Source organism: Platichthys flesus, chromosome 19 (genome assembly GCF_949316205.1).
Source record: "Platichthys flesus chromosome 19, fPlaFle2.1, whole genome shotgun sequence".
Classification (NCBI taxonomy): domain Eukaryota; kingdom Metazoa; phylum Chordata; class Actinopteri; order Pleuronectiformes; family Pleuronectidae; genus Platichthys; species Platichthys flesus.
Window position 1 is genome coordinate 1,978,194 of NC_084963.1, and position 27,837 is coordinate 2,006,030.

General features: G+C 45.6%; 5 protein-coding genes across 8 annotated transcripts in view; 4 read left to right on the forward strand and 1 right to left on the reverse strand.

The window, feature by feature from the left end:
* ghrb (growth hormone receptor b) overlaps positions 1 to 8,714 on the forward strand; it is a 13,634-nt gene extending 4,920 nt beyond the window's left edge. For both annotated transcript variants that reach the window (XM_062413290.1, XM_062413291.1), the window contains exons 3-9: positions 4,135 to 4,270; positions 4,766 to 4,944; positions 5,130 to 5,308; positions 5,417 to 5,561; positions 5,830 to 5,920; positions 6,099 to 6,168; positions 6,355 to 8,714. In XM_062413290.1, the coding sequence (XP_062269274.1) occupies positions 4,135 to 4,270; positions 4,766 to 4,944; positions 5,130 to 5,308; positions 5,417 to 5,561; positions 5,830 to 5,920; positions 6,099 to 6,168; positions 6,355 to 7,167 (1,613 nt within the window). In that variant the 3' untranslated portion in view covers positions 7,168 to 8,714. The remainder of the gene's footprint in view (positions 1 to 4,134; positions 4,271 to 4,765; positions 4,945 to 5,129; positions 5,309 to 5,416; positions 5,562 to 5,829; positions 5,921 to 6,098; positions 6,169 to 6,354) is intronic.
* A 507-nt stretch (positions 8,715 to 9,221) lies between these two features.
* Positions 9,222 to 12,965, forward strand: LOC133975312 (coiled-coil domain-containing protein 152-like). Its single transcript, XM_062413240.1, has 8 exons — positions 9,222 to 9,248; positions 9,796 to 9,901; positions 10,869 to 10,937; positions 11,028 to 11,092; positions 11,229 to 11,364; positions 11,680 to 11,807; positions 12,026 to 12,130; positions 12,843 to 12,965. Exons 1-8 carry the CDS (start codon positions 9,222 to 9,224, stop codon positions 12,963 to 12,965), a joined length of 759 nt encoding a protein of 252 aa, XP_062269224.1.
* Positions 12,961 to 16,941, forward strand: nim1kb (NIM1 serine/threonine protein kinase). 3 transcript variants are annotated; one of them, XM_062413096.1, is made up of 5 exons: positions 12,961 to 14,836; positions 14,923 to 14,940; positions 15,119 to 15,404; positions 15,524 to 15,792; positions 15,898 to 16,941. In XM_062413096.1, exons 3-5 carry the CDS (start codon positions 15,131 to 15,133, stop codon positions 16,657 to 16,659), a joined length of 1,305 nt encoding a protein of 434 aa, XP_062269080.1. In that variant the 5' UTR covers positions 12,961 to 14,836; positions 14,923 to 14,940; positions 15,119 to 15,130; the 3' UTR covers positions 16,660 to 16,941. The 3 variants fall into 3 exon arrangements, with proteins under 3 accessions (XP_062269080.1, XP_062269078.1, XP_062269079.1); XM_062413094.1 differs by having other exon boundaries at positions 14,923 to 15,404; XM_062413095.1 differs by lacking the exon at positions 14,923 to 14,940.
* A 1,232-nt stretch (positions 16,942 to 18,173) lies between these two features.
* Positions 18,174 to 19,802, reverse strand: gadd45gb.1 (growth arrest and DNA-damage-inducible, gamma b, tandem duplicate 1). The gene is made up of 3 exons (XM_062413097.1): positions 19,601 to 19,802; positions 19,279 to 19,486; positions 18,174 to 19,165 (listed from the first exon to the last, which is right to left on the reverse strand). The coding sequence occupies exons 1-3, from the start codon at positions 19,741 to 19,743 to the stop codon at positions 19,052 to 19,054; spliced, it is 465 nt and encodes a 154-aa protein (XP_062269081.1). The 5' UTR covers positions 19,744 to 19,802; the 3' UTR covers positions 18,174 to 19,051.
* A 3,931-nt stretch (positions 19,803 to 23,733) lies between these two features.
* Positions 23,734 to 24,969, forward strand: LOC133975195 (growth arrest and DNA damage-inducible protein GADD45 gamma-like). Its single transcript, XM_062413098.1, has 3 exons — positions 23,734 to 23,834; positions 23,951 to 24,158; positions 24,272 to 24,969. The coding sequence occupies exons 1-3, from the start codon at positions 23,734 to 23,736 to the stop codon at positions 24,383 to 24,385; spliced, it is 423 nt and encodes a 140-aa protein (XP_062269082.1). The 3' UTR covers positions 24,386 to 24,969.
* The last annotated feature ends 2,868 nt before the right edge of the window (positions 24,970 to 27,837 follow it).

Genomic DNA, 27,837 nt, shown 5'->3' on the forward strand with positions numbered 1-27,837 from the left:
ACAGATTCAAACGAGCTCTGAGCATCGAGGTCTCTCGCTGGCGTCCTGCGCTCGACTTCTTCACATAGCTCAGGCAGGGAGAGGGAGGCGGCAGAGTGTCGCTCCCACTCGGCTCCTGTGCCTTCTAAGTTCTGACAGGTGTGTTTTTTTACCTCCTGTGGCAGGAACATGGGCGTGAGCCTCAGCAGCCTGTTAGTTCAAACCTGCAGTGAGCCCGTGTTTGTGTAATTTCTCTCTGCAGACATGGCAGCACGTTTGCCAACTAGTAATGACCTGCAGATTTCTGAGGCGGAGCCCATGTCACAGAGTTAAACCAGTGTGGGGTCTCTCCATGGTGAAAAACAAATTATGAAATATGTTCAAGGTTTATATTATGATGCAGACGTGGGATAGAGTGTTTTCAGAGGTCCGGGCTATCTGAGCTGATTCTGGGTGCACGTCCACGACCACCTGCGCCAAAGAGGTCGAGCTTTCAAGTGCACTTGTTTGCAGGTCAACAGGATTTCTCAAAAAGTATTGAACAGATTTCCAAGAAAGGCTGGAGAGGGGTGGGCCAGGGAAGAATTGCTGTAGGGAGTGGATCTGGATCAGTGGCGGAGCGAGGACTTTCCTAGATCAGGGGCTGTAAAGGGGGCCACAGCTTACACACTGGGGCCAAACTATATGTCCCACCTCTGTGATTGAGTCGTTCCTTGTTCCCTGTTCAAGCTGCAAAAAATGCTTAGAAAATAAAATGTAGGTCCCTCTCGTTGCTTATCTTATCATGAACAATAACTCTGTGAATAAGAGAGTGTTTAATAATTTAAGAAGAATATAAAGGGATCATTTGTAGTGAGGTATATATATACCACAGCTCCACTGTGGGAACTCTCCAGGAACTGGGAACCTCTGCAGGATCTAAATAAAGGTCTAGGGTCGTTTTTTTACCCCCAGAAAGTCCCTGCTCGGGGGGGGGGGGGGGGGGGGGGGGGGGGGCTATGCCATTGTACAGGAACATTTGGGGAGGAGCTTACAGCGCTGAAGATGCCTGATTAGCACTACAGCATTTTATTTCAGTCGGCCAATCTTGTAAAATCGGTTTCCTCGAGAGAACAACACTTTACTGGTGTTGCTCGATTTATAAAGCGTCGTTGTTGTATAGTCCTGTGTAGCACTACCCCCTCCTGGTGGAGCGGGGGGGGAGCAGCTTGTTGTTGCCATCGCTTCTTCTCACGTCAGCAGCTAATTTGCCTCATCTCCTTGGCAGCGCCGGCAGGAAAGGTCCTGGTTCTTTAGATCAGCTGAAGTCTCCTCTCAGATCTTAAAACATCCCAGTTCACGTCACGACATCGGTTCTTAATGGGAATAGATTTCTCCACTATTGTGACTCTTTGCTTTCGCTAACACGACAGTTTCCCCCCCCTCATGTACGGTTCACACAAAGAGGTTCGCTGGCCGAGTACAGAGCTGTTATCAGGGATGAGAACACTGCGGCTCTGAGGGAGGAAACGGCCTCTAAATAAATGCAGAGCGTTTCCCCCTGAGAGCGCTCTGATTGATGTCTGCACATGTGACTCTGTAAATAAGGCCTGCCCGCTCACAGGAAACACATTAATGGAAGCCTCCGTGCAGATTAATGGAGGCTATAAAAGGAGAAACACACATTGATTATCATCAAGTGGCTGCAGGAGCAGAGCCAGACAGTCAGCTGTGCCTCTACCTGATGCTTCGTGGCATTTCTGAAGTTATGAGTTCGACCTTCAAAGGAAATGAACGCAGCTGCTATTTCCTGCATCCCTGGAAGTCGTGGCCGAGGCGGAAACACATCTGGGCATAAGGATGTTTTCTTGAGCCCTGAAATAGCCCTGCGTTGGCAGCGCTCAGAGAAATCACAGCGTCAACATGTTTACTGGCTGGGCTCGCGGTCCGCCTCAGGAGGACGAGGCCTGTAATGAGAACGCTGCTCGTTGTAAAGTGATATCACAGCGTTGGACAGCCGCTCCGTGTTTCGTGGCTCTAATGAGTGTGTTCACAAAGAGCTCCACGTCCACGGCTCACATGTTTACTTACACCAGGGGTGAACTCTGCTGAGCAAACACGGCAGCACTTAACTTTGACACACAGGCATGAAAAAGCAGGCCGGTCGGTTTGCACGGAGAGCGGGTTGTGTTCTAACGACCAGGACCCAGATGTTCACAGCCCCACTGTGTGTGGATGTGAATCTGTGTGAGACTCACACGTCACGGAGCAGAAACACTTTCCTTTTCTACTTCGGTGCTCTTTGTGTCAGTCGGTGAAGAAACACTCAGATCCAGATGTTTAACAACAAAACCACAATGTGAAAAAAGAGAAATTAGAAAAAATACTGAAGAGAGTAATATTTTAAAAACATATGTTTATACTGTAAATCTTCCTGCAATAGATTTACGAGGCTGAATAACCCAGATGTGCAAAAAAAGGTTGTTGGCTAATCACTGAAGATTTATTACACAATATACACGTTGGTTTCCCAAACGAATGAATCTTCATGTCTGATCCTGAACCAGCACAGATCTCTGGGGACATATGGGAAATGCAATTTTGGAAGGAAAAAGTAAAATCTTCACTTTCACACAAACCATAGTAAATGATAATAAATCAGTTTTTGCAGATGTCTGTTTTAACCACTTTTCTCGTGTCACTCTTTCCGAACCACCCACATGGTCTCGTTCACCACGTTGAAATGAGCCTCGCAAATGCTTCACGTAACTGAGGATCAAATTGATTTCACCCCTCGTCCTGAGCTCAGCACAGATCTCACTCGGGCTCGGGGATATGGTAAACAGGTTATTTTTAACCTGTAGACTCCCCCCCCCCCCCCCCCCCCCCCGCCCCCCCGCCCTTCCCCAAAGCACCCTGAGCCAGAGGTATTCATCCTCTGCTCAGCTTCAGAGGAGCCGTCTTGTCCCGACACTTCTCGGTACTCGGTCGGCCCGGCCTTGTGTTTGTGTTGCTCCTCCTGACGTGTTGATCACAGCCTCCCGGAGCTCATTGGTTAAAGAGACAGTTCGTCCACATTCAACTTACATATTTAACTGCTTATTAACCTTGAGGCTGATAAGAGGGAAGGCTGCAGAGGAGTGGTTCTTCTGGTTTTACACGCCCTGGTTTGAAGATGAGCCCTGGATACTGTTATTTATGCATGGGACTGAAAAAGATCAGATAGCAGCTTATATTTTTAAATAAATACATAAATTCAACTTTTGTTATTAGTAAATGTAATTCATCTCCATGCTGTGATCACCGCATTGCAAATATCTATTTCTTAATCAGAGGCACATCTTAGAACAACATTATTCGGAAACAGAACGATGAAATTTGATGAGTTTTTGATGTTATTTTGGTTCATTTGAGTAAATTAACCCTTAAGGTTTGTAATTCTGCAGCAGTTAAAACAAAAGCATGGAGCCAATAACTTAGGACATAGTGAAATTAGGATATTAAATAAGTGACCTTTAGGAACACAGCGAGGAAAAGAACATTACTTGTGTAACCTGGTATGGCACAGATACAATGGTATAGCTGTTGTAGTGTAATGTCTTGCAGTCAGTAGATAAGAACTGTATGTGCAACAGGAAATGACACAGAACATGCCAGTCTGACAGCTAAAAAACAAAATCCTTTTCCTCAGATCAAATTCCTTTTCTGGTTTCACAGTTTTTTCTGGATCTGTCTCAACACTGCAAAAATCACTCTGCCACTTTGTTTTCTTGTGTTCCAACTCTCTGCTGCACTCTCATCAAATTAGTTATTTTGAGTTTTGCAATACTACTCTCTGTCCCTGAAGCTGTGTGAACACATAGTGCGAGTCCTTGCAGCCAGTAAAACAGGATCCCTGTGGAACATTCTGTGCTCCAGCGTTTCTGCGTATGAGGAAAGCAAAAAGCTGATTCCACGACAGCCGTGGCTGTGAACTCTCTCCAGCGGCAGCCTTCACTTGAACAGCAGTTAAATGTCTTCCAGGAAAGAAACTGGTTGTTTGCCCTGTGGCTGGAACTCATTGGGGTTAGGTTACACCGTGTCCCAGACAGGCAGCGGCGAGTCATAGAGAGTGAAACAGATGTTTGTGGAATAAAAAAAAACAACATCTGATGTGTAACTATTGTCTCTCTGCAGCGCTCCCCGAGAGACGCCCCCACCTCACCGGCTGCGTCTCCAACAACATGGAGACTTTCCGCTGCAGATGGAATGTCGGCACTTTCCAGAACCTCTCCGAGCCGGGAGCCCTGCGCTTATTCTACATGAACAAAAAGTGAGCCAGGAAACTCTGCCAGACGTAATGTGGTTTCTCTGTGCTCTCAAAGAAATCAAGGTTCTCAGGCTTTTTTAAAACAATCTGCACGGAAGAAAGGGATAATTGCAAAACAGAAATCTGATATATAATTCACGGGTGTAAACATGCGTGTGCGTAATGAAATAAATCAAACAAATCCTGATCTGATCTATAGTTTCTGTATTTTCTTTGGTTTTAAGGCCTTTTACGAAGTCTTATTAAAGCGTTTACAGCTGTTTTTACAAATACAATAAAAAAAAAAAATACTACTGAAAAACCCAGGCAAGTAATTTGAAGACCCAAATAAGTGCATATATATTATACACCCTGTTTTAACTACAGCTCTATAAATATCTTCTGTTTCTCCTCTGAAATATTCACAAGCTGCTTTGTCGAGTAGATTTTCAGACTGAGAGAATTGCTCCTCCTTCCATCTTGTATTCGTTCTCATGTCGTCTTGCCTCGGCCTCGCAGACCCTCCCCGGACTCCCCTAAAGACTGGCGCGAGTGTCCTGACTACACCACCGAGCTTCCCCACGAGTGCTTCTTCAACAAGAACCACACGACCGTCTGGACCCTGTACAGCGTCCAGCTCCACTCGGCCGACCGAGCCGTCCTCTACGACGAGAAGCTGTTCTTCGTTGAAGACATCGGTGGGTTCAGCCGCTCGGCTGTCGCCATCCAGATGAGAAGAATAATAACAAACAAACAAGAATAACAGTGTCAAAACAACGGGACACTTTGCTAAACGTTCAGGTGTCCACTGCCCTGTGTCCATGTAGTGTCCTGAACATGTATTGAGACCTGATGATGATGATGAACCTTTTCCGCTCCTCAGTTCAACCGGATCCAGCGGTCAGCCTGAACTGGACGCTGCTCAACGTGAGCTCCACCGGGACGCACTATGACATCATGCTGAGCTGGAAGCCTCCAGAGTCGGCGGACGTGGAGATGGGATGGATGAGACTTCAGTACGAGGTCCAGCACCGCAGCGTCCACTCCGACCTGTGGAAGGCGGTGAGCATCTTCTCCGTTTGATTTCCGCTGTGTTCAATTTCAAGCTCTCGGTGGAGTTGAGTTTTAAAAACCGTGCTGCTCTGTTGAATCTTGATTTCTTCCCGGCAGTCGGAACTCGTGAAGAGCACGCACCGCACCCTGTACGGGCTCCAGACCAACGTCAACCACACGGTTCGAGTCCGGTGCAAAATGCTCGGAGGGAAAGACTTCGGAGAGTTCAGCGACTCTGTATTTGTCTATATCCCATCAAAAGGTAAACATTCATTACTACGTGTACATACGGGCTGGTTCTGTGTCTGTAGCATTTTTGATCGCCCCCTGGTGGCTGGCTGCAGTATAGGTCATGAATCAGGGGCCTGAGCTGTAATAGCACAACGGCCTAAAGTCGCCGATCAGGCTTCGGGAACTACCGGAAGATAGATTTATGAGTCACTGAACTCATTGAATACAAACCAATCCATTATCTTTCTATGTTATTGTATTGCATATGACTGAATTTCTGTGTTTCTTATCTTTCTCAGTGTCCAGATTCCCAGCCATGGCTTTGCTCATCTTTGGCACCTTGTGTCTACTGGCCATCCTGATGATAGTTGTCATATCACAGCAGGAAAAGTAAGTCAAGTATCAACCAGCAGGTTTGAAAAGCTCAGAGAAAAGCATGTGTTCAGGCGGCTGCTCGGTGTCTGTGTGGGGGGTGACCTTGAGAATCAGTCTCCGTGTCTGTTTCATTCAAAAGCGTGAAATAGTCTGAATGTCTTTATTCATGTGTTTTTCTTTTTGCTCTCCTAAGGTTGATTTTTATTCTTCTGCCTCCTGTCCCTGGACCGAAGATCAGAGGAATTGATCCTGAGCTCCTGAAGGTATTCACCCGCACATAATGACGTTTGAGTGGAGGTCACATTGCTCTATTCTCCAAACTGCATCGGGCGTCTCTGTAGCAGAGTCGATGCATTTTCAGACAAAACCGTAAAAGTGTGGCTGTAGCCTGAATGTGAAAAGAGAAGCTTCTGACCCGACTCATCAGCTGATTGTTCTACATCTCACAGAAAGGAAAGCTGAGGGAGCTGACGTCCATCCTGGGCGGTCCCACCGATCTGAGGCCGGAGCTGTACAACAGCGACCCCTGGGTGGAGTTCATCGACCTGGACATGGAGGAGCAGAGCGACCGACTCACGGAGCTGGACACGGATTGCCTCGTGGAGCGCTCCCTGTTCTCCAACTGCTCTCCGCTCTCCAGCGGCTTCAGGGACGACGACTCGGGCCGCGCCAGCTGCTGCGACCCGGATCTCCCCATCGACTCGGACGTGTCGCCGTTCAATCCTCTCGTCCCGAACCCAACCCTCGGGAAAGAAGCCTCGGAGCCGAGCAGCCCAACTGCTGCAGAGCCGCCGAGTCGGGAGGCTCTGTACACGCAGGTGACTGAGGTGAGGCCGTACGGCAAAGTGCTGCTGGCCCCCGAGGAGCAGACTGACCTGGAGCAATCTACGAGCAAAGACTCAGAGATAGACTCTGTGGTGAAGAAGGAGAAGGAAAGGAACGATTTCCGGCTGCTGCTGCCGGATGCAGATAACGGCGGCTACACCTCCGAGCTGAAAGCCGGGAAAGTGAGCCCCATGTCCGATGGGGATCTGAGTGAGAGCCGCCACCTGGTGCCATCGCCTTACTACGAGTCAAACCCCAGCACCACGTCCCCGCTGCCCTCTCCTCCCGTCTACACCGTGGTCGAGGGCGTGGACGGACAGAACAGCCTCCTACTGACATCCAACTCCACACCTCTCCCACAGATTATCATCCCTAAGCCCATGCCCACCCCAGACGGCTACCTGACCCCTGACCTTTTGGGAAGCGTCACGCCGTAGCTCAGCGGCGGCCTGTGCAAAGTAGAGACTGGTCAATCAAGGGCAGATACGCTACAGAACAGTCTTGGAGATTGATTTTCCCGAGGCTGTGTTTTGAATGTCAGTTCTCCTAAAATAGTCGGGGGAGGGCCATATGCGGCTGTCCTCCCCCGACCTCCCTACTGCACCCCCGACAGGGCTGGGAAGTCCACAGGTTTGCTATGAGCGACGAAAAGGACACAAGAATGTGTTTAGCTGCGGTTGTGTAGAGGAAATAACACAAGCTGCACAATAATTCAACAATCTGACTCCTCAGAACCGGACCTCAACACTACTTCTTTCGAACATGGGTTCGTGGAAGTTGCAATCAATGATCAATTCTGGCCACGAGAGAACTGAACAATCCCCAAGGACCCGACATGTTAACGTTTTCTTTTGGCTACAACCAGATCGGCTGTGATTTAAAGTCCAGCAGAAAACCTGCAATTCAGTTGTTTAGAGTTGTATTTGTGTCCAAATGCTGAATGTAAATCCAATCTTCACTTTTCTTTTAGCTCAGGTTTGGTCTCCATCAACTCCTGAGAACGATATCTGGCTGTTTAAGGTGCGTTTCCCCAGGAACTGGGAACTTTTGTAGCCTTTCCATCACGGGGAACAGAGTGTAAGGGAATTATTTAACTCCCCCAAAAAGTCCTTGCTGGTGGGGGTGCAGGCTACATTGCTAATTTGCTTTATTTCCTAGTTGTTTTTATGCTACGGTGAAAGTTGCAGATACTTTTGGTGGAAATTGACCCTTTGCTGCTAAACGTTCCACTTTCTTCACCAACTACTCTAAATTCCCATCTGCCGTTTGCTCCTGTGAACTTAAAAACACAAAAAATGATATGATGATAATTCCCCGTTGACACCTTCCTCATTTCATTACATTTTATAATATATAATGTTGACTAATGCAGCCCTAAATGAGACCGTTTGTTTTATTCTCAAAACTTTGTACATATCACTAACTTTCTGTGTGATAAAATCCGGTTGTGTGTATAAACACAATCTGTGAGAAAATGTCTGGAAACAATGAATCTTCTCACCTGAATCCAACACACTGAATTAATGGGTTTACTAATGTTTTCATAGCTTCTAAGGCTTTAACAACAATGTCACTAAACTAATGAGTCAGCCATTGCTTGTTTAATACTCCTCCTTATCTTGTTGTTGGTGACAGGAAGCAGGACAGAGCATAAATGATCAACTGGAGCATGACATATTAAAATACTTGTGGTATTTTTTGCTGTTACATATTAATTTCTCTATAGACTGAAACGTGTCCCGAGATGACAGAGAAAGGTGTTTGATCTTCTGGCTTCTGGGGAAGTAACACTACGTAGTGGAAGTACTTCAGACAGTATATTTTTCTAATGCATGCACTATTTTCTAGTTTTTCTTTTGGTTTCTAGCTAAATGTGCACCTTCATGTACATTAAATTCTATGGGTACATTATCGTCAGTATTGAATTTGACAGTTTTTACATTTTAGCTGTTTAAAAAGTGTCAAATAAAGAACTTTCATACTTGCTCTTGGGTTGTGTTATTATCTCAGATAGTTTCATGTCTCCACTTACTTTAAAAATGTCATAATAACAATTCTTATTTAATAGATTTTATTTACTATTTTAATAACAATGTAATATATAATAATATAATATATATAATCGTATTTTCAACAGAACTTTACTATCAAATGTTCAGTTTAATTATATGGTGAAACAAAAATAAATATTACATGATGTTTTGATGCTGCCTAATAAATTGGCGCTGAACAGTTAATGTAATATTTAACTTTAAATCTTTAATAAAATTAAAAATCATTTTTCTGAGCGTTGCAGTGAACTAGCTCCTGCAGCTAAATGTCAGCTAACGTTAGCATTGTCCATTAGTCAGTCAGTTAGCAGTTAGCATCCGCAGAGGAATCTCATATAACTTGATTGAAAGTCGAGCGTTCATCACTGTTTTTTCAGTAAGTTGCTCTTTGTTGGACAAACACCATGAAGAAGTTAAACTGTTCTCATCTCGACGACTTAATGGAGGAGTTCGCTCAACTGGAGCAGGTAAGCTAGTTAGCCTGTTCGCTAGCTTAGCTTGTTAGCTAGCTAAGAGTCACTTCGTAACTAGCACAGCAGTGGCTAATTAAATGTGACTGTTACAAGTATTGAAAAGAAGAAAGTAAAGTTAATTAAACTTTAAGCTGATTAGTTGTATTACTGGTAATTAGTTCTATAATTATTTAAAAATATCAAAGCTACTTCATATTGCTAATGATACTTTCCTCACTATTTTATATTAAATTCACCATCCATCCATCCATCCATCCATCCATCCATCTATCTACTAACTATATAAACTCAGTATTAAACTAATACTTGTAGTTATTTCTGTAAATTATATTAGTTAAGTTTATTAATAAATAACATGTCTGAACATGTATAAAATGCCACGTTAATATCTCTTGAATCCAAAGTGAGGCCATTTCAAACCCATGAGACATTTAGTTCAATGTCGTGTACAGATGCATTAGAATCTGTTCCCGTTACACTGTTGGTCCGTAATAACGACTAAAGACAGACATGTCCACTGTCTGTTGCTATTGATCCACAGACGATCTCACAGGTCAGTAGCAGAAACCAGCTGCTGGAGGTCGAGCAGGACGACGCCACGCGACTCGTTAACTTCTACCAGACCAAAGAGACAAGTCTGACTGAAGGTGACTCATCTTTCTTTACAATAGAAACTAACTGAAAACTTTGTTCTGTCTGTTTGAAGAAGATTGAAAGAACCTGATGTTAGTTTGCCTCCCTCTGCTGGTGATCTGGCCAAATGACAGCACGTCCCTGATGCATGGAGAAAAGATAAAGTCTGAAGTTTGGTTTCCTTCAGAAAATCAAACCCTAAAAGTGTTAATATTTACAAAAAGGGCTCATATATTGTTAAGTAATCACACCTCGAATACATGGTCATGCAGGTGAATTATAAAAGACACACCCGCCACAAGACCAGCTTCTTCCCCGGCTGCAGTTGGCCTCCTCAACAAGGCCCAGGACCCCCACCTGACTCGTACTTTTATTCTGCCCCCACACCTCAAGGATGTGTTATATTAACACATTATATCATATTATATTATACTGCATTACATTGCATATTGCAATCGGACACTGTTTACTGTTTTGCATTTTGCTTTTCACTTTTTACTTCACATTTTATATCTTTTATCTTTCATATATTTTTATTCAGAAATGTTTATGTCAAAATAAATGCTACTTTGTATAAATATTGCAAAAAAGTGAGTAAATAAGAAGTAAACAGTGAGTAAATATATACTGGTTTTCTATTTTTTTTTATTGCTTTTCCTATGTATGTTGTATTTATTGCGTTTTTATGTTTCTATGTTCATTGTATGCACCAATAACCAGAGCAAACTCCTAGTAGATGTAAACCTACTTGGCAATAAAATACCACTGATTCTGATTCTGATTCTGATAACCACCCTGAAATAATAATGAATTAAAAATTATACATAAATTTTCCGAAAACAACTGTGCACAGCCTCTCATTTGGATGTTTGAATTCTCACATATATCTCCTCCTCTCTCTATATCCGGAGATTCTCCAGAGTTCAGTGTTTGTGTGACAGCCGCCTGTCCTTGTTCATTGTGTTGCTCGTTGTGTTGCAGAGAGAGACAGCCTTCTTCTCACAGTGAACAGTTTGCAGCAGACTCTGCAGGAGCAGTGCAACCTCAGAGGTAAATAAAAAAAAAAACACCAGGAGCTGTACGCACACATTTTTTAAGAGGAAGATTCAAAGGGTCTTTTGAATCTTGTTCATGTTGCAGTGGAGAACCAGAGACTGAAGAGGGATGTGGTCGACCTGAAGCGACAGAACGAGAGAACAGTGGAGGTGAAGACTGAAGCACAAACGTTTCCTTCACTTTGTCCACAGCAGACATGAAGTCGTGACTTTAAAAACAGGTTAAGAGTTATTAAGTGTTCATCAGCTGCAGCATCGGTGAGTGATGTGGTCTGTGTGTCGTCAGGATGGAGAGGCTGAGGTTCAGCAGCTGCTCGGTGTCATGCTCACGAAGGAGGAGAGACACAAGAGGGAGCTAGAGGCTGTGAGGCAGCAGAGCAGGAGGGAGGCGGAGCTCGCTCAGAGGGAGGGTTCCAGTCGGGGTAAGAGCTCAAAACAAATCCCTCAGAGACCAGATCCAAGGTCCAATGTCTGATTCAAATCCCAAATCAAACAACGACACTGACTGAGCAGCTGGTGACAACAAGGAAAACACACTGACATCTGAATTCTATTAATATGCACAGTTCACATTTAAGTCAACTTTATTTGTTCAGTCCAACATCCAACAATAACAACAATAATTCCTGAGTGCTTCACCTCGACATGAATTTCAATCAAATAGTGATGAAAACATAACTTTTTCAGTGTATTCTAATAATAAACCTTTACATGTCTGTTGCCTTTTCTTGTGACAGTTGAAGCCAAAGATGCTGAAGTGAAGAACCTTCTGGAGAAGAAGGATCTTCACCTGGAGGAGATGAAGAAGAGGCTGAAGGATCAGGAGCGAGAGAGGCAGAGCGAGCTCCTCAAGTTACAGATGGAGGTGAACGAGAGAAGAAGCTTCATTTTACTTGTGTCATCGACTAGTTTTTAAAGATTAAAGTCTGGAATGTGTTATTTTCTCCTCATAAAGTCCAGTATGTAATGACATGGGTAATCTGAAGGGGTTGAAGAGGTCAAGAGTCTGTCTGCAGGAGGCTCTCATCTCTTTCAGACACTGTCCTACGTGTATCTGACATTTAGCTTTGTGTGTTTTGTCAGTTTGGTGCGAAGTTAGCCAGAGTTCAGAGCTCCGCCCAGTGGAGGGAGCAGCAGCAGCAGCATCAGCAAGGCTCCAGCCTCCTTCCCCAGAGCGTCTTCAAGAGGGTGAGCGGCCCGCACACACTCTTTTATACTTCTTCATTATAGAGCTTAAGTAACAAGTAAACACACTGAAGTGGGAGCCAAGGTCTCACTGTGTAGAAACTAGAGCTCCACGGAATTATCAGTAGCCAATATAAGTATTCCATCTTATTTTTTTAATAAAAAATCTATACATTTGGTTGTAGTTCTTTTTATCATTTTTTCTTATGGTTATTTATAATAATGTTCATGGTTAAACTGTAAAATTTCAATCTTCAACTGCATTTCTTTGTCACAAGGGTTTGATAAGATTTAAGAAATCATGGCCTTTTTTTAAATATCCATTTTATACATCAGCCAGTTAATCGCTATCAGAGTTTTTTATCGTGCTTCAGCAGAAAGATATTTCATGGTTCAGTTTGTATGTTTTGTCTTTTGAATGTAAACTTCAGATGAGCCCTGACCTGTGACGTTCACATCAGGCTTTTCTGAACGTCTCCTCCTGATAGTTTCCCTCTTCTCAGTCACAGATTACTTCCCAGAATCCTCGCTCCCATAGTGTTGTGAAATAAATAAAATAACCCGGGGGGAGTTCCTGTTTTTCTCTCGTACAATTACTGTGAATCATTTAGAAGGCGGTTATTAAAAAGAATCATGAATAAACAAAGCTCAGTGGGTAATGTTGAGCAGGTCACCAGCATCACACTTGTTTATAAACCTTCCTTCTTGTCCTCAGAAGCTGCAGTTCATCCAAGAGGAGAAGAACAAGGAGATTGGGTTCCTGCGTCAGAGAATCAAAGAGCTGGAGGAGAGCCAGCGCTGCAGCGGCGACAGCCGCCTGAAGAGGAGGAAGATCTAGATTGTGTCAAGGCCAGCGACGTTAACAAGCTCCAGACTCACTGGAGACACAAGTAACTCAACCAGTTCACACTTTGTAGTTCATTAGTTTTATTTTGAAAGCACAAACTGTAGAGATCCCACTGCTTCTGATGCACAGCCGTCCCTCACTAGAGCTGCTGCTTCACAGGTGAGCCGTGTGCAGAGAACAAGTTCAGACAGTTTACCTGCTTAAGGCTTTAATCCAATCAGACGGCTGCAGGGAGGCGTGCAGAGGAAGTAGCTGGAAGTCCAGGATCGTTCAGGGAATTTAACCTATTTGAATTCTTTCAATTAACGGAAAACTAATCATTTAACTCTCACTCAGGTTCCTCAAAGTCAAATTCCTCTTTCACTGATGTTGGCAATCTATGCAATGATCAGAGTATTTATTGTATTGTATGAGTTATTTACATACATATATTTATAATTTTAAAACATGCATGGTGTTGTAGTCATTCTGAACAGTCAACAGTTGTTTTGAGCTGAACTCTGAAAGCCTGTGTTGATATTTGATGGTTAATAAATTTGGAGCAATGTGAAGTTGATGTTGAGGCTTATGTCACATTAATTTATAAAGTTTTATTTACATTTTAGGATTTACTGGCTTTATTTTCAGTGTTAGATGAGATGTTGGATATCACTGTCACGTTCGTATGCTCATAATGAAGCTATTGTCAGAAGCTGGTTAGCTTAGCTTAGCTTAGCATGAAATAAAATCGACTCTACCTGCACTTCTTCAGGAGAAATTGAACTTGAATAATACATAAAAACAAAACGTGTGGTGTTGTTATCGTGCTGGACTATTTACTGCAGTCGCTTCCTGGACTGTGTTAAAATGATATTATTTAAACTTGGTCATTTGAGGGTTTATAGCAGAAACAGGTGTTTGATAAGTCAGAAAGTGACATTTATAAAATACAGATCTGGCTGTGAAAAGCTCAAGTATCAGTCGTGCTTATAGGATGACAGTATGGGGAAGATAGACATTTTTATTAAACTGTATTTAAAATAAAAGCATGGGTGCACATGTACGTGTGTTTAGTTGTTCTCTGGTTTAATACTCGTTTTGACGTCTAGATTGACACGATAGAAAAGTCAGTTGTGCTCTTATTCACATCTTGATGTCTTTTCGATCGTCCCTCCTGTCCACTGCTGCTCACAGGGACAAACACACCTGAAGGAAGACGCTCCACCTGCTCAAGAGTTGACCTCCTGCTTTGTAAGCTCTTGATCTGCTCTGCTGACAGGGAGCTAATCTTGATGGGAACATTGCTCTAATGCTGTTGCATAACATTTCATCTTCACAGAAGCCAGGAGATCAACCGTCTCTCACACGGGTTTGTTCTCCTGCACCTGCGATCCAATGCATCCTGTCATATGTACAGTCGATACTAATACGTGCACTCGTTTGTCTTCTGCTGAGTGTTTTCGACCTTGTTTTGACCTCCCTAGTCTGATGTTAAGTGTTTGAAGGGATTGGGACGGTTTTATATTACAACAGGATTAGAGTTCATGACACCATTATAATCCCTGGTTCCTCAGTGAGGAGGAGAGGGTGAAAGACAGACAGAGGTGAGCTGAGAAGGGTGTGGCCAGGGAAGCTCATCCTGGCTGTCCACTTGACTGTCAAGGTGCCCCCTCCACTCCACTGTTCCCACCAGTGCAGAGAGGAGTACCAGCAGCGATGGCAGCAGTCGGCTCAATGGGATGAGACAGAGTCAGACCTCAGCATGTGTGAAGAAGAGTAACTGCTCCTTTTGGGCCCAAAGAGGCATGTTTCCTCCTCAGCTCTGCTGCTCGTGATGGACGCCATGGACGTGTTGTGATGCAGAGCAACAACTTGGGAACTTGGTAAGAAGAGAAGCACCATGTCTTTTACATTAGGTTTATATTATGTCCAATTTCGTTGGTCTTATTGCAGCAATTTCCTCTTACAGGTCTGCAGTGACCACCAGGTATTAACATGTGGGTTCTGTGATCCGATCTCAAGCGGACGGCTCTAAGTGCACGTGTGAAGGCACACGAAGAGGGATCAGCCTTCAGTTTATAGAAAGAGTCATATTTAGAGCTCGTTCATGTGTACGTTAGTATTTGTTGTGTTTCAAGACATCTATCTTCTCTGTGAATCTCCAGCCTGCTACAGAGATGCATGGAGGCCAGTACCAGGTGGCGAGCCCCAAGTTCCACCACTGTCAATACAGCCTGACAGACAGCTCCTTCGCTGACTCTGAGGATGAGGAGGCTGAGGCGCCGCCGCCACGCACCCCCCTGCAGAAGCTCACCACAGACATGTGCAAGGACAAGAAGACCATCAAGGAGCTGATGATTGGCCGCAGGGTGGGTTTCTACAAGGTCCGAGGGGAGATCGGGTGCGGGACCTTCTCCAGGGTCAAGATGGCGTTCCACGCTCTGACTAAAGGTAAAACAACGATCCACTTGTTCATCACACCGGTAGGAGTCAGGTTATTTTAGCCTGTGATCCTTTCCCACACAAGCACATGAAAATAAGACGTCCTTATCCTCATCTTCATCTCGTAGACAAAGTGGCCCTGAAGGTCCTGGATAAGACGAGGCTGGACGCTCAGGCCCAGCGGCTGCTCTCCAAGGAGATCAGCAGCATGGAGGTCCTGCAGCACCCCAACGTGGTGCGTCTGTACGAGGTGGTGGAGACGCCCAGCCGCCTCTACCTGGTGCTGGAGTACGCAGGAGGAGGCGACCTCCACAACAAGATCTGCAACGAGGGGAAATGTTTGGACAACACCAGCAAGGTCATCTTCGCCCAGATCCTCTCTGCTATCAAATACATGGTCAGCAGCTCTGAGAACCTAAATCACATCCAAGCTCACAGATCATCTACCATCTCAGATCTGTCTCATGCTAAGATATTTAAATCTGGTGTTTTTTCTCTGCAGCACGACATCAACATCATCCACCGAGACCTGAAGGCAGAGAACGTTCTGTTCACCACCAGCAGCTGTGTGAAGGTGGCGGACTTTGGATTCAGCACGCGGGTTTCGAACCGCACCGACGCCCTGGACACCTTCTGTGGCTCTCCGCCCTACGCTGCCCCGGAGCTCTTCAGGGACGAGTCCTACCTGGGGCCTCCGGTGGATGTGTGGGCCATGGGGGTCCTGCTTTTCTTCATGGTGACCGGCACCATGCCGTTCCGTGCCGAAACCATGGGCAAGCTGCGGCGCTGCATCATCGACGGGGCCTACACCATCCCGCCCTGGGTGGCCGGTCCCTGCCAGAAACTCATCAGGGGCATCTTGAGGCCAGTCCCTGGCGACCGCTACGCCGTGGACCAGATGATGGGCTGCGATTGGCTGCTGCCTGTGGAGTTTCCCTGGTCGCTGGTGCGTCAGAAACCGGTGAGTTCCCTGCAGAGCCTGCTGGGCTCGGAGGACGGGGACCTGGAGGAGGAAGAGGAGGAGGAGATCAGGAGCTCGCTGGAGGAGCTCGGCTTTACCTCCGTGCATCCGAGGATCAATCGGCCCACAGACAGCCGCAGCCCCGTCACCGGGGTTTATCGAATCCTGCTGCACCGAGCACAGAAGCGCAGGGGCTGCGACTGCCCCCCCGTGGTACGAGGCATGGTGAGGGACCCGAAGAGAGAGGGGCTCGGGGCCTACAGGGGCCTCAGACACACCTCCAAGCTCTGCTTGCTTTCATAGCAGTCTGCTAGAGCAACACTTTTTATACAGATTCTTTTATACCAACAAGTTCACAGGGACTTTTTTAAAATCTTATATATACTGTTTATATACATTGTGTAAGAGACAAGTTTTTACTGTCAAATCCTTTTTTTAACAATTTGTATTAAAGTCGTTTTTCTTCTTCCAGTCTGTGAAAGTGCCTGATGACATGAAAACAACTTTATAAAATGTTCTTCTTATACTCTTAAAGCCTTTGTAAGGCTTCTGATCCTCTTCAAAATAAAGCAAAGCTGCTGGAAACCTCTCAGGTTCAGCGTCTGAGTCAGTTTCACTAAAGACTGATTTTACTTTTCAGGCCTAACGAGGTCAAAAGAATCAGAAGATTAAAAAATGTGTTATTCTGGGTCCTGACCCTGAGGTTGAAAAATGAACTTTTCTAGATATGATGACCACTCAGTGCTTTAATGTTTTGACAATTCACATACTTGTATTTATCTGCAGCACTTTCTCTATCTGGCCCGAGGACACTCTGACACGGGGATTGAAGAAGCCAGGGATTGAACCATTGACCCTCTGATTAGTGGATGACCCTCTCTCCCCTCTGAGCCACAGAGATCTGCCTTTTCACCACGTTCTATCTTCTTTCATTTACAACATGAGTCTTTTCAGGGAACAGAACTGTTTTCATGCAGTCGTATGATGACTTGTTCAGGTTCCTGCAGCCGTGCAAACTTTACACTGATATGAAACAAAAAACAAGTTATCTTTGTCTTTAATGCATAAACTCTTTCATGCAAAATATAATGTTTGTGCATGTGCATTATGTGCATTTTTCCTTTTGTGCACGCAGGGTTTTGGAAACTGTGCAGATTACAAAGGAAAAGAGAAAACTTGGACCCATTGAAACCAGTTGTGCGGTTTGAAAAGACTCGTTTTGTCCCTGAAAGGAGAAATAGTGTGTTGAAAGGCTGATGTGTGTGTGTGACGCAGGTTTCATTGTTGAGCTGCAGAGCAGCTGCTGCTGCTGCTGCCGCCCCCCCACTCTCTGTGGCCTGTTTACCAAAGTTTCAGCAAGTGCCTGCCAGCAAACAATAGTCCCGACAGCAGCTGGCAGGACACCAGATGATACTCGGGCCCTCCACAACCGGCCCAAACCAGTCAGACCCAGCCCGCTGCCCCCTCCGGCACTGGAGGCCCACTGACACCTCCTCCCGGCCCTGGCCGACCCCCACCTGCAGGGAGCGGCAGATGGCGCGGCGTGGCCGCGGAGACATCTGCAGCCCAGACAATGGCCGCTCTATGCGGACCGCTGGAGCTGACAGGCCCGGAGCTGCGCCTTTGTGCTCTGCGCCATACACATGCAGATGAGCTGCGGGGGGGCGGGGCCGAGGAGGGGCCTCTATTCTGTCAGCGGATGACAGCTGCGCGCGCGCGCTCCATGCAAATATATACTGCTGAGTGTGAAACTGCAAACACGCAACTTCGGATGACGCGTGTTGTTTAGGACAGAAAGTAAACACAAAACACCGAGATTATGATTTGTTGATTTTTATTCATCATTTCACACAACTTGTAACGTGTTCACAATATTAAATTAGTTTCCAACAAGAGGAGCAGATTCTTCTGTTTCTCTGACATGAAGCTTTCATGACATCATCTTGTACATTTACTCATTTCATCCATTTTCCAAAGTGAAACCTTTAGAGAAAAGACATATTATTCTTGTTTTTATGTTTATCTTTTTTAAATCATTGTTAAAAATCTAAAGTGTAACCTTTAGATGCTTTTCCCAAAAACTTGTTTTTATAATATTTTTTTGTCATTGTTAAATTTTTCTAAAGTAAAAACCTTTAGATCCTTTTTTCCCAAGACTTTTTTTAATTATATTTTCATGTCATCATTAAATTTCTAAAGTGAAACCTTTAGAGAATTAAGACCATTCTGGAAAGTGGGAAACATTTGCGCTGATTGCAACTGATGTCGTGTTGCTCAGCGAAGAGGACACTTTTAAAAAAGTCTCTTTTTAAAAAGGCCTCTTCCTCCGCACCGCTTCTTCTCCTGCTGCGCGTGCGTGTCAACGTGCGACGTTTGCTCTGTGGAACCACAGGACGCAGAACTCGCTTCTCCTTCCTCTCCAAACCTCATCCGCACAAAGAATGAGGGTCGCTAGTCGCTCTTGTAGCATGCCCGACCTCGTTCACATAAAGAATGAGAGTCATCTGGGCATGGACGGGACAAGAGGCGACGGTTCACGGGGGCCCCTCCTCGGGGCCGGCGCCGTGCTGCCTGGACGGGAAACCTCCTCAGGAGTATCCAGGGATGAGTAGAAACAGGGTCATCCTCATCGGGATGAGTATTTCATGATAAGAAGCTTCACAGCATCTGAGCAAGAGGGGAGCCGGGGCCCCGATCAGCGGGCGGGGAGGCTGACCTCCGGGACCCAGTCGTTCAGACGGCGGCTCTCCTCACAGAACAGGTGCAGCTTCTCCAGAGCAGGGTCCTCCCAAGAGCCCTCAGCTGGGTTCTGTTCACACAAGAGGAGGAAGAGGGGTTAGTGTCACGTGTCTCACACAAACACACATCTGGAGCAGAGGAGTGAAGGATGAAGCTGGAGTGGACGGAGGTCTGGGTACATACCGTGATGAGGACGCAGTGAGCGTCTTCCAGCTGCTCCGCCTTGTCTCCAACGAGCTCAGCCAGACGCTGCACGTCGCTCACTCGGATGATGCTGATGTCGTTGTCGAAGCAGAAGGACTGGATGAGGGTGAAGTGGATCTGCAGAGCGATGTCACACTCGAACTGCTCGTCCGTGGCCAGGACGCAGAAGGACACACTGTCCGGATCACTGTGGGAAACAAGGAGGAAGAGAAGCTCATGAGATTTCATCCAAAACACAAACAAACAAAGAATCTGAATCTGCAGAATAAACTTTCTCTCTTCAGCTGAGTCTTTTACTTACAGATTCATAACTTTGGCGCACTCGTAGACACCCACGGTGAGAGACTGGTTGTCTTTGGCCGACACCAGGACCTCCTCCAGGGCTTGGCCGGTGCACTGGGCACGCTCGGCGGTTTTCTGGATCAGAACCTCCTCAAGAGTCATGATGAAGATGATGAAGTTATTCCGCACAGGGAGATTTCAGAGAGTTTGTTCGGAGAGCTGAGTCTGCAGCGGAGTGAGTGGAGAGCTGCAGCCTCCCTCTCTTTATACTCTGCAGCTCGTGCGGCGCAGTGAAAGCGCTGCGCCCTGATTGGCTGAGGCTGAATGGTGTATTGGTATGATAATGCCATTGTCACACTCCGGCTCGTGGCAGATTGATGGGGGTCATCGTGCCACGCACGCCCCCCCTCTGAGCGCATGCAGCCTGGCCTCACACTGAAAATAGCTTCTTACAAAAACAAAAACGTTCGTGCACTTTGCAGAACTTTAACGCAAATGACTTAGAACACAGCTCAAGAATCTGCACGCAAAGTTGCACGTTGAAAACAAGTGTGTGTATCTGCAGGTTTATAAAGAAACACAAAAGTCTCTGTAAGTTTCACAGGCACATTTATTATGAACTACAAACGTGCAAACCTGCGTATTTTTTCGACCACTACTAAGTTTAAAGACAAATAAACAAACTGCCAGTGATGATTCTTGCATTTCAGACTTTATTTTAGCAACAACATGGTGAAAGTGTGAAGCCCACCACCCCCCCTCCACACACACACACACACACACACACACACACACACAAACCCCCTCCTCCCCGAGCAGCAGGGAGAAAGGGCAGGTGGATGATGCCATCTGTGGACTCGAGGACTGGCCATAAAACGGCCTCTATTGTGCGCACAGAAGCCTCTATTATCACGCTCCTCCATACACATGCAAATGAGCAGCGCGTGCCAGAACGCTGTGCGTGCGGCGCAATCTGCACCGCGTACCACGTGGACATCAGCTGTCCAGGATCTCCCTGCTCGGTTCTTATTTATTTACTCTGGGGAGTTCAGGGGCCACACGGGCTGAACTCTGCACGACAACTTGTCAACTTTTGTTTTGTCTGAGATTCGCTGCATAAATTCAACAAATGCTTTCTGTAACTTTCTGCTCTTTTCCAATCGTGGAGAAACTTTTAGGTGCTCGCAGTTTCCACTTATCGAGCACTTCCACACCAGTAGTGTGTGTATTTGTTTTGTATTTAGTGGAATGAGTTTACATGAAGCTGTAAATAAACATTTTCTGCACAACTCTCTGTTGAATCCCATGACTTTTACGCACAATCAAACTTTTACGCACGAGTAGTTTCCACGCATGAAGCAATCTGTCACCAGCATAACGTGTGCATGTGCTTTTATTTAGTATTAAGTTTAGTATAATGTGTTTATTTGCAGCTTTTTCTAAACGCAAAGGGTTTTTCTGGCGACTTTTCTCCTGGCCGCTTTTACGCTCAACCCAACTTTTACGCACGCGTCTATTTCAGTGACCGAGCGGTTTCTGTCCAACAGCTCGTGCTTATCTGCTTATTCTTGAGCTGCGTGATAATCCGACACACACCAGGTCAGGCCTGCTGCCACTGCTGCGTTAATACAGAAGGGGGCTGGCGTGCAGGAGACACAGGTTGGCGGTGATTGATTCAGCGCTATTGTTCCACGGGAGGCCGACCGGCAGATGGAGGACCGTCGCTATGAGGGGAGGGAGCTCAACCCCCAGCCCCCTCCTCCCCTCTCTCCTAAACCCAGGTCAACCCCGACCCCAGGGCGCGCCGCTCCTTTGTCCACACGTCTCCACATCCGCCAGCCTGTTGTCTGAGTTTTGATTAAATTTGAATCGCAAAGAGGAGAAATTATGCTCTAAACTTTCTTATCTCCAGACTCGCGACGGCAGATCCACATCACTTTCGGTTAGAGCTGTAAACACGTGTATGGAAACACAACGTGTGTGTGTGTTTTTAGTTTCTTATCTGCTCGCTGTTGCAGCAACAGAATCATTTGTTCGTGTCTTGCAGTGAAACTCATCAGCTGGACTGAAGGAGGAGGAGGAGGAGGAGGAGGATGAGGAGGAGGAGGTGATGGATCCAGCTGATGGAGACTCACTCTGGGCTATTTGAGGAAGGATCAGCTTGCATGGCCACAGGGCAGGCGCGTGCAAATCGATACCGACCCATTGTTGCTGAAGCACATCTGCCAGACGGAGGCCGCGCGCGACAGGTGTTGCTGGTCAAAGCTGTGTTGACCTGCGGCGCAGCTCCGAACATCTGAGGATGAAAGTGTCTGAAGCTCTAAAGTAGTTTGGATAAAAGCTTCTAATGCGTTCAGGAGAAAATAGGACTTATGGAAATGTGCTGTTTTTTATATCTTCCTTCATTAAATAAGTTTTCTGAGCTACAAAGCTGCAAAAACTCTATAAACACAAATATGATGTATATTCTAAAACAGGGTTGGGAGAAGATAGTCGAGGATGGAGATATAGAAAAGTGTTGTTTTAGTTTTTCTTAGTTATAAAGCTGCAGAGACTCAACAAACCTAAATACCCTTCGCTAAACTTGTGCTTTCGGATCTGGGATCAGTCATAAATCCTTTGAGCAGCGGAATGGAAAGGTGCGGTGCTCGCGCCCAGCAGGTGCTGGCCGGCCCTGCCTCGCGTCCTTTGTCCCGCTTGTCCTCGCCTCCTCCCCGGGGACAGACGGTATCTCTCGGTTGCCATGGAGAGAGATGCAGACAGGGCGATAAAGCGCGCGCGCATCTCCAGATGCCACGCGCCTCGACTGAGGTCCGGCTTTACGCATGCAAATCAGCGGCGCGTGCCACAATCTACAAGAAACAGTTCAGAGAATGGAGTTGGTCTCGAGTCAAATAAAAGTCCAAGTGACATCGAGCACAACTGGTGAGGGTGGGGGGTGGGGGGGGCACTATAGAGTATTAGTATAGAAAGTTACTGAATTTTACAAATGTCAACATACAGTTTTATTAGTTGTCTCAGGATCTGGAAAACAGAAGCTCTGCAAAAGTCCTCAGAACTTTTTCAGGATCTTAAAAGCTTTTAAAAAAAACTGTATTTATTACTTCAGGTTTTCGGATATTAAATATATATAAATCACAGTCCAGGGGCAATCAGATGATACCAGACAGATTATCAGTATTATAAAGATCAGATTTGAAGCTCACAGTGAAGAACAGTGAAGAAGGCCACTTGTATTCCTAAATCACACTGTGTCCTCACGTCTTGAGTTGGTGTCTCTCTGTCTGGAGCCTCTGAGTTAGATATGAACGTCCCTGAGTGAAGACACTACAATGTCCTGTTTGTCCTTTATCTATAACCTGACCTTGGGCTCAGCTCAGAGAGAGAAGGGAGCATCTGTGGAACTAGACAGGCTCTAGTCTCCTCTACAGATATCATGTGGAATATACATAATATACTATATAGTAATATCTACAGTAATGTCTGAGGATGGTTAAACATGTGACTTAATGGTGAATGATCAGGAACTAAAACATGTAGCTCACTTTAAAAGTTAAATAAATGTTTCAAATAATAAAAAACTGAGAAGAGAATGAGAAGTTTTGAAGAAATCAAAAGTTTCAGAACTTACAGAGTCCCCATTAATCTAATTCTGTGTGTAGAAAGTAGGAATAATAATCTATAACTTCAGCCTACTCCCCGTTTTGGTATCTATACATATAGATATATATATATAGATGTAAAGATATGAATGTAAAACAGACTTCTGTAACCTGTAAACCTCAGTGTTTGTTCCTCCAGCAGTTTGGAGTCAATCTTCACTTCTGATTGATTCAGACCTTCGAGCACTGCTCCTCCTGTGTGGTTTCATTATTTCTGTACGTTCAAAGACTCATTTAAAGGTCAGAGACTTTCTACATCTGAGCCTTTCAACCGAAGCTGCCCCCGACTTTCTAAGACTTTCTATAGGCACGCGTCCCTGAGGGTGGGGAGGCGGCTGCAGGCCTGTTGTGACCATTGTGCCGCCACCAGCCAATCGGGGAGTGAGCGTGTGCCGGGTCGGCAGTATAAATGGTGGCAGACTCCAGGAAGCAGCACAAACACCCTTCTCTGAACATCCTGATCACCTCAGCTGAACTGTGAGATATAAACATGGAGTCTCCTGGAAAATCCCTGAAGGAAGCTCTGCTCTGCGCTCAGAGCGAGAACCGAGTCACCGCCGGAGTCTACGAGAGCGCTAAGATCATGACTGAGTGAGTAAACAGGACTGAAACATTACTTTATATGAGTATATATGTGTTTATATGACTCTACTTGATCAGGATCTGAGAGCCGCAGCTAACAGGAAGTGTCTTCTCTTTGTCCACAGTGATCCGGACAGTGTGTCCTTCTGCGTCCTGGCCACGGACGAGCAGTTCGAGTGTGACATCGCTCTGCAGATCCACTTCACCCTCATCCAGTCCTTCTGCTTCGACAACGACATCAGCATCATCCGAGTGAGCGACGTGCAGCGTCTGGCTGAGCTCGTTGGAGACAAGGCGGAGCAGCTGGAAGACGCTCACTGCGTCCTCATCACGGTATGTACCCAGACCTCCGTCCACTCCAGCTTCATCCTTCACTCCTCTGCTCCAGATGTGTGTTTGTGTGAGACACGTGACACTAACCCCTCTTCCTCCTCTTGTGTGAACAGAACCCAGCTGAGGGCTCTTGGGAGGACCCTGCTCTGGAGAAGCTGCACCTGTTCTGTGAGGAGAGCCGCCGTCTGAACGACTGGGTCCCGGAGGTCAGCCTCCCCGCCCGCTGATCGGGGCCCCGGCTCCCCTCTTGCTCAGATGCTGTGAAGCTTCTTATCATGAAATACTCATCCCGATGAGGATGACCCTGTTTCTACTCATCCCTGGATACTCCTGAGGAGGTTTCCCGTCCAGGCAGCACGGCGCCGGCCCCGAGGAGGGGCCCCCGTGAACCGTCGCCTCTTGTCCCGTCCATGCCCAGATGACTCTCATTCTTTATGTGAACGAGGTCGGGCATGCTACAAGAGCGACTAGCGACCCTCATTCTTTGTGCGGATGAGGTTTGGAGAGGAAGGAGAAGCGAGTTCTGCGTCCTGTGGTTCCACAGAGCAAACGTCGCACGTTGACACGCACGCGCAGCAGGAGAAGAAGCGGTGCGGAGGAAGAGGCCTTTTTAAAAAGAGACTTTTTTAAAAGTGTCCTCTTCGCTGAGCAACACGACATCAGTTGCAATCAGCGCAAATGTTTCCCACTTTCCAGAATGGTCTTAATTCTCTAAAGGTTTCACTTTAGAAATTTAATGATGACATGAAAATATAATTTAAAAAAGTCTTGGGAAAAAAGGATCTAAAGGTTTTTACTTTAGAAAAATTTAACAATGATTTAAAAAAGATAAACATAAAAAATAAGAAGAAAATGTCTTTTCTCTAAAGGTTTCACTTTGGAGATTTAACAATGACAACAAAAATGAAAAAGTGTGAAAATGAAAAATTGTGTAAATTTGATCTTGAATCTTGAAACTCTGAAAGTTAAAACTAAAGCTAAACTACTTCCTGAAGGTTTCACTTCAGCTCTGTTGTTTTCACTTTGTCAAATTAAATGACTTGTTCACTGAAAACCTGAATCTGTTGTCGGATGAAAACCTACAAATAAAATATTTGAAGCAAGTTTTGCTCTTCGACTGTTTTTTTAACCTTTTCTTCTTCTTGCCTGGAGTCCCAAGTGGACTTTTACTTTGGCGAACCCGCTCTCGATTTGACCTTTTGACCTTCTGTGCTCGTTCTCTTTCTCTACCTGCCTCTGGGCAACGTGTTTTCAGCTCTGATTCTGATTTGAACTCTGAAAACTGGATTTTAACGATATGTTGACTTTTTAAATTCGACTCAGAGGTCCTGCTATGCGGAGGCGACCTGACCTCGGGGACCTGCTGCCTGAACTCACTCATCTTTACATCTTTAACAACATATTTTCCCTTAAGATCAGAACATCTTCAGACATTTCCCTTTAGTCGTGCACCTCGGACTTTGGGGAAGTTGTGATTTAGGTCTCAGACTGTGAGAAATGAAACTCTCCATCCGAAGCCACTATCCTTCATCTTAAAGCGTTATTCTTGTAGCTCAGCCGACCACTTGCTGGCCGTCGCTGCATGTTAAGTGCACATGCATGAGCAGGAGCTTTGTAACCTTCAAGAAGAAAACACATTTTCCCAGTAAGAACGATTCCTTATAATGATCAGAAGGTTTATCTTGTGCCGACAGCAGCTGCAGAGAGTTTGTTCATTCAGTCAAAGAGGAACTCCTGCACAAAGTAAAACCAAGTGCAGGGTGTGTTTGTGTATTATGGACGATCAAATACCTGCAGTTGCATGCACACAAACCAAGTGACCGCACAATGCACTGGAGCATCATGCTAACGCAGCAAAGCAAACATGTCAGTTCCTAAATATCTGCACAGACGTCTAAAATCTGCAGCATTTTGGTTCAGTGGTGTTTTCTGGTGAGATTCTGCTGATGCACAGGAAGTTGTGGGCTTTTCCAGACTTATGTGTAGCGGTGATTGTGAACGTGAAGTGTGTTTCAGAAAGTCAAGAAGCGTGGAGCTGAAGCTGCAGAGTAAAGAAGTTGATCTCTTGCTCCTGGCACACTCCAAGGTTTTGTGATTCAGAAGCTTTAAGAGGCTTTTGTGTCTGTGGATCCTAACTCTATAGTCACTGTGTGTCCCACGTCACTGCCATCTATTGTGTAGCCAACAGCTGCTGCACCCCCCGCTGTGACAGAAAGACACACACACACACACACACACACACACTTTCACCTCCTTTGTAGTGTGATATGATGCTTACATGTCAATTGCAGCATTTTTACAGAATTAAACATTAACGCCTCACAGACTGAAGAAGGAGCAGAGACACTGATCCAGTCTGTGTGGTTGTGTTCTACTTTCCTTTGTTGCACAAGCACACAAACCCTTCGTGTCGGAGGAGAAAGAAAGAAAGAAAGAAAGAAAGAAAGAAAGAAAGAAACAGGAAAAGGTAGAAACAGCTGATACCTAATCATCCCTTTAAATCTCCACAGCAACCATCCCTGCACTCGCTCCATCTGCTGAGCAATTTAATGACGAGGAGAAAGGGAGCTGGAGAGAGGAGTGGATGGAGGAGGAGGAGGAGGAGGAGGAGGAGGAGACCCGGCACAAGCCGGCTGTCATTCATCCATTCACAACCAAATCCTGAGTAAGAGCAACATCCCCCCCCACAGCAGAAACACGACCGGAGCTAAAACCTCTTGCATCACAACATCAGGAGATCTCTCTCATGCTGTCGGCTGGAGTCAGTCACTCAAACTTTATTTGTGTAGTTCATATTCACAAATCACAGTTTCCTCATAGGGCTCAACAAGCTGCTGTTCTTAACCCTCCACAAGAGTAAAGAGCTAGACTGTAGCTTAGCTTAGCATAAAGACTGGAAACAGGGGGAAACAGCTAGCAAGAGGCCAGCTGCTGTTTGACCATACTCAAATGCACTGTTCATGTACTTGTGTAAGTACTACGAGTACTGCTGAGATATTCTAGTCGTTAACTTTCATATTGCATTTTGCATTTTGCGTTAGCGTCACGTTACTTTCTGAGGATGAAAGTTCAGGAACACACCTGAGGAAACCTCCACAGGTCATGAAGGCTTCAGATACTCACAAACAGAAAAGTACTAATACTCTGTTTCTTATTAAAAATACACTGTTCATATTCTTCTGTGTGTCTGAACTCTGTCACCCTGAACCCTGATGGCCTCGACCTCAACCTGCTCATGCAGAGCTCGGTCGCTGCAGCACATGCTGCTTCTCAAGTGTCCTTTCAGAGTAAAAGCCTCCTGCTCCTCCTCCTCCCCCCTCTCCTCCTCCTCCTCCTCCTCCTCCTCACAAAGTCTTTTCTGTGGGGCGCAGAGCTGCAGCAGATGGTGATGATGGGCTGCAGGCAGAGAGTGTGTGTGTGTGTGTGTGTGTGTGTGTGTGTGTGTGTTTGAGTGACTGAGTGTGAGTGAGTGTTGAGGATGACTTTTTAGTTTGTTGTTGTTTTGGTTTAGCAGGTTGCCTTGGAAACAGGCATCATGCAGCCTCTTAGGTCTAAATTCATTTATTTTTATTTGTTTGTTTATGAATTTATCTTTAAATGACACATTTGATCAAACTATCAATAAATGACACAGTTAGTAATTTAATAGAATTCTCAGAGTCTCAGATTAACGAGTAGG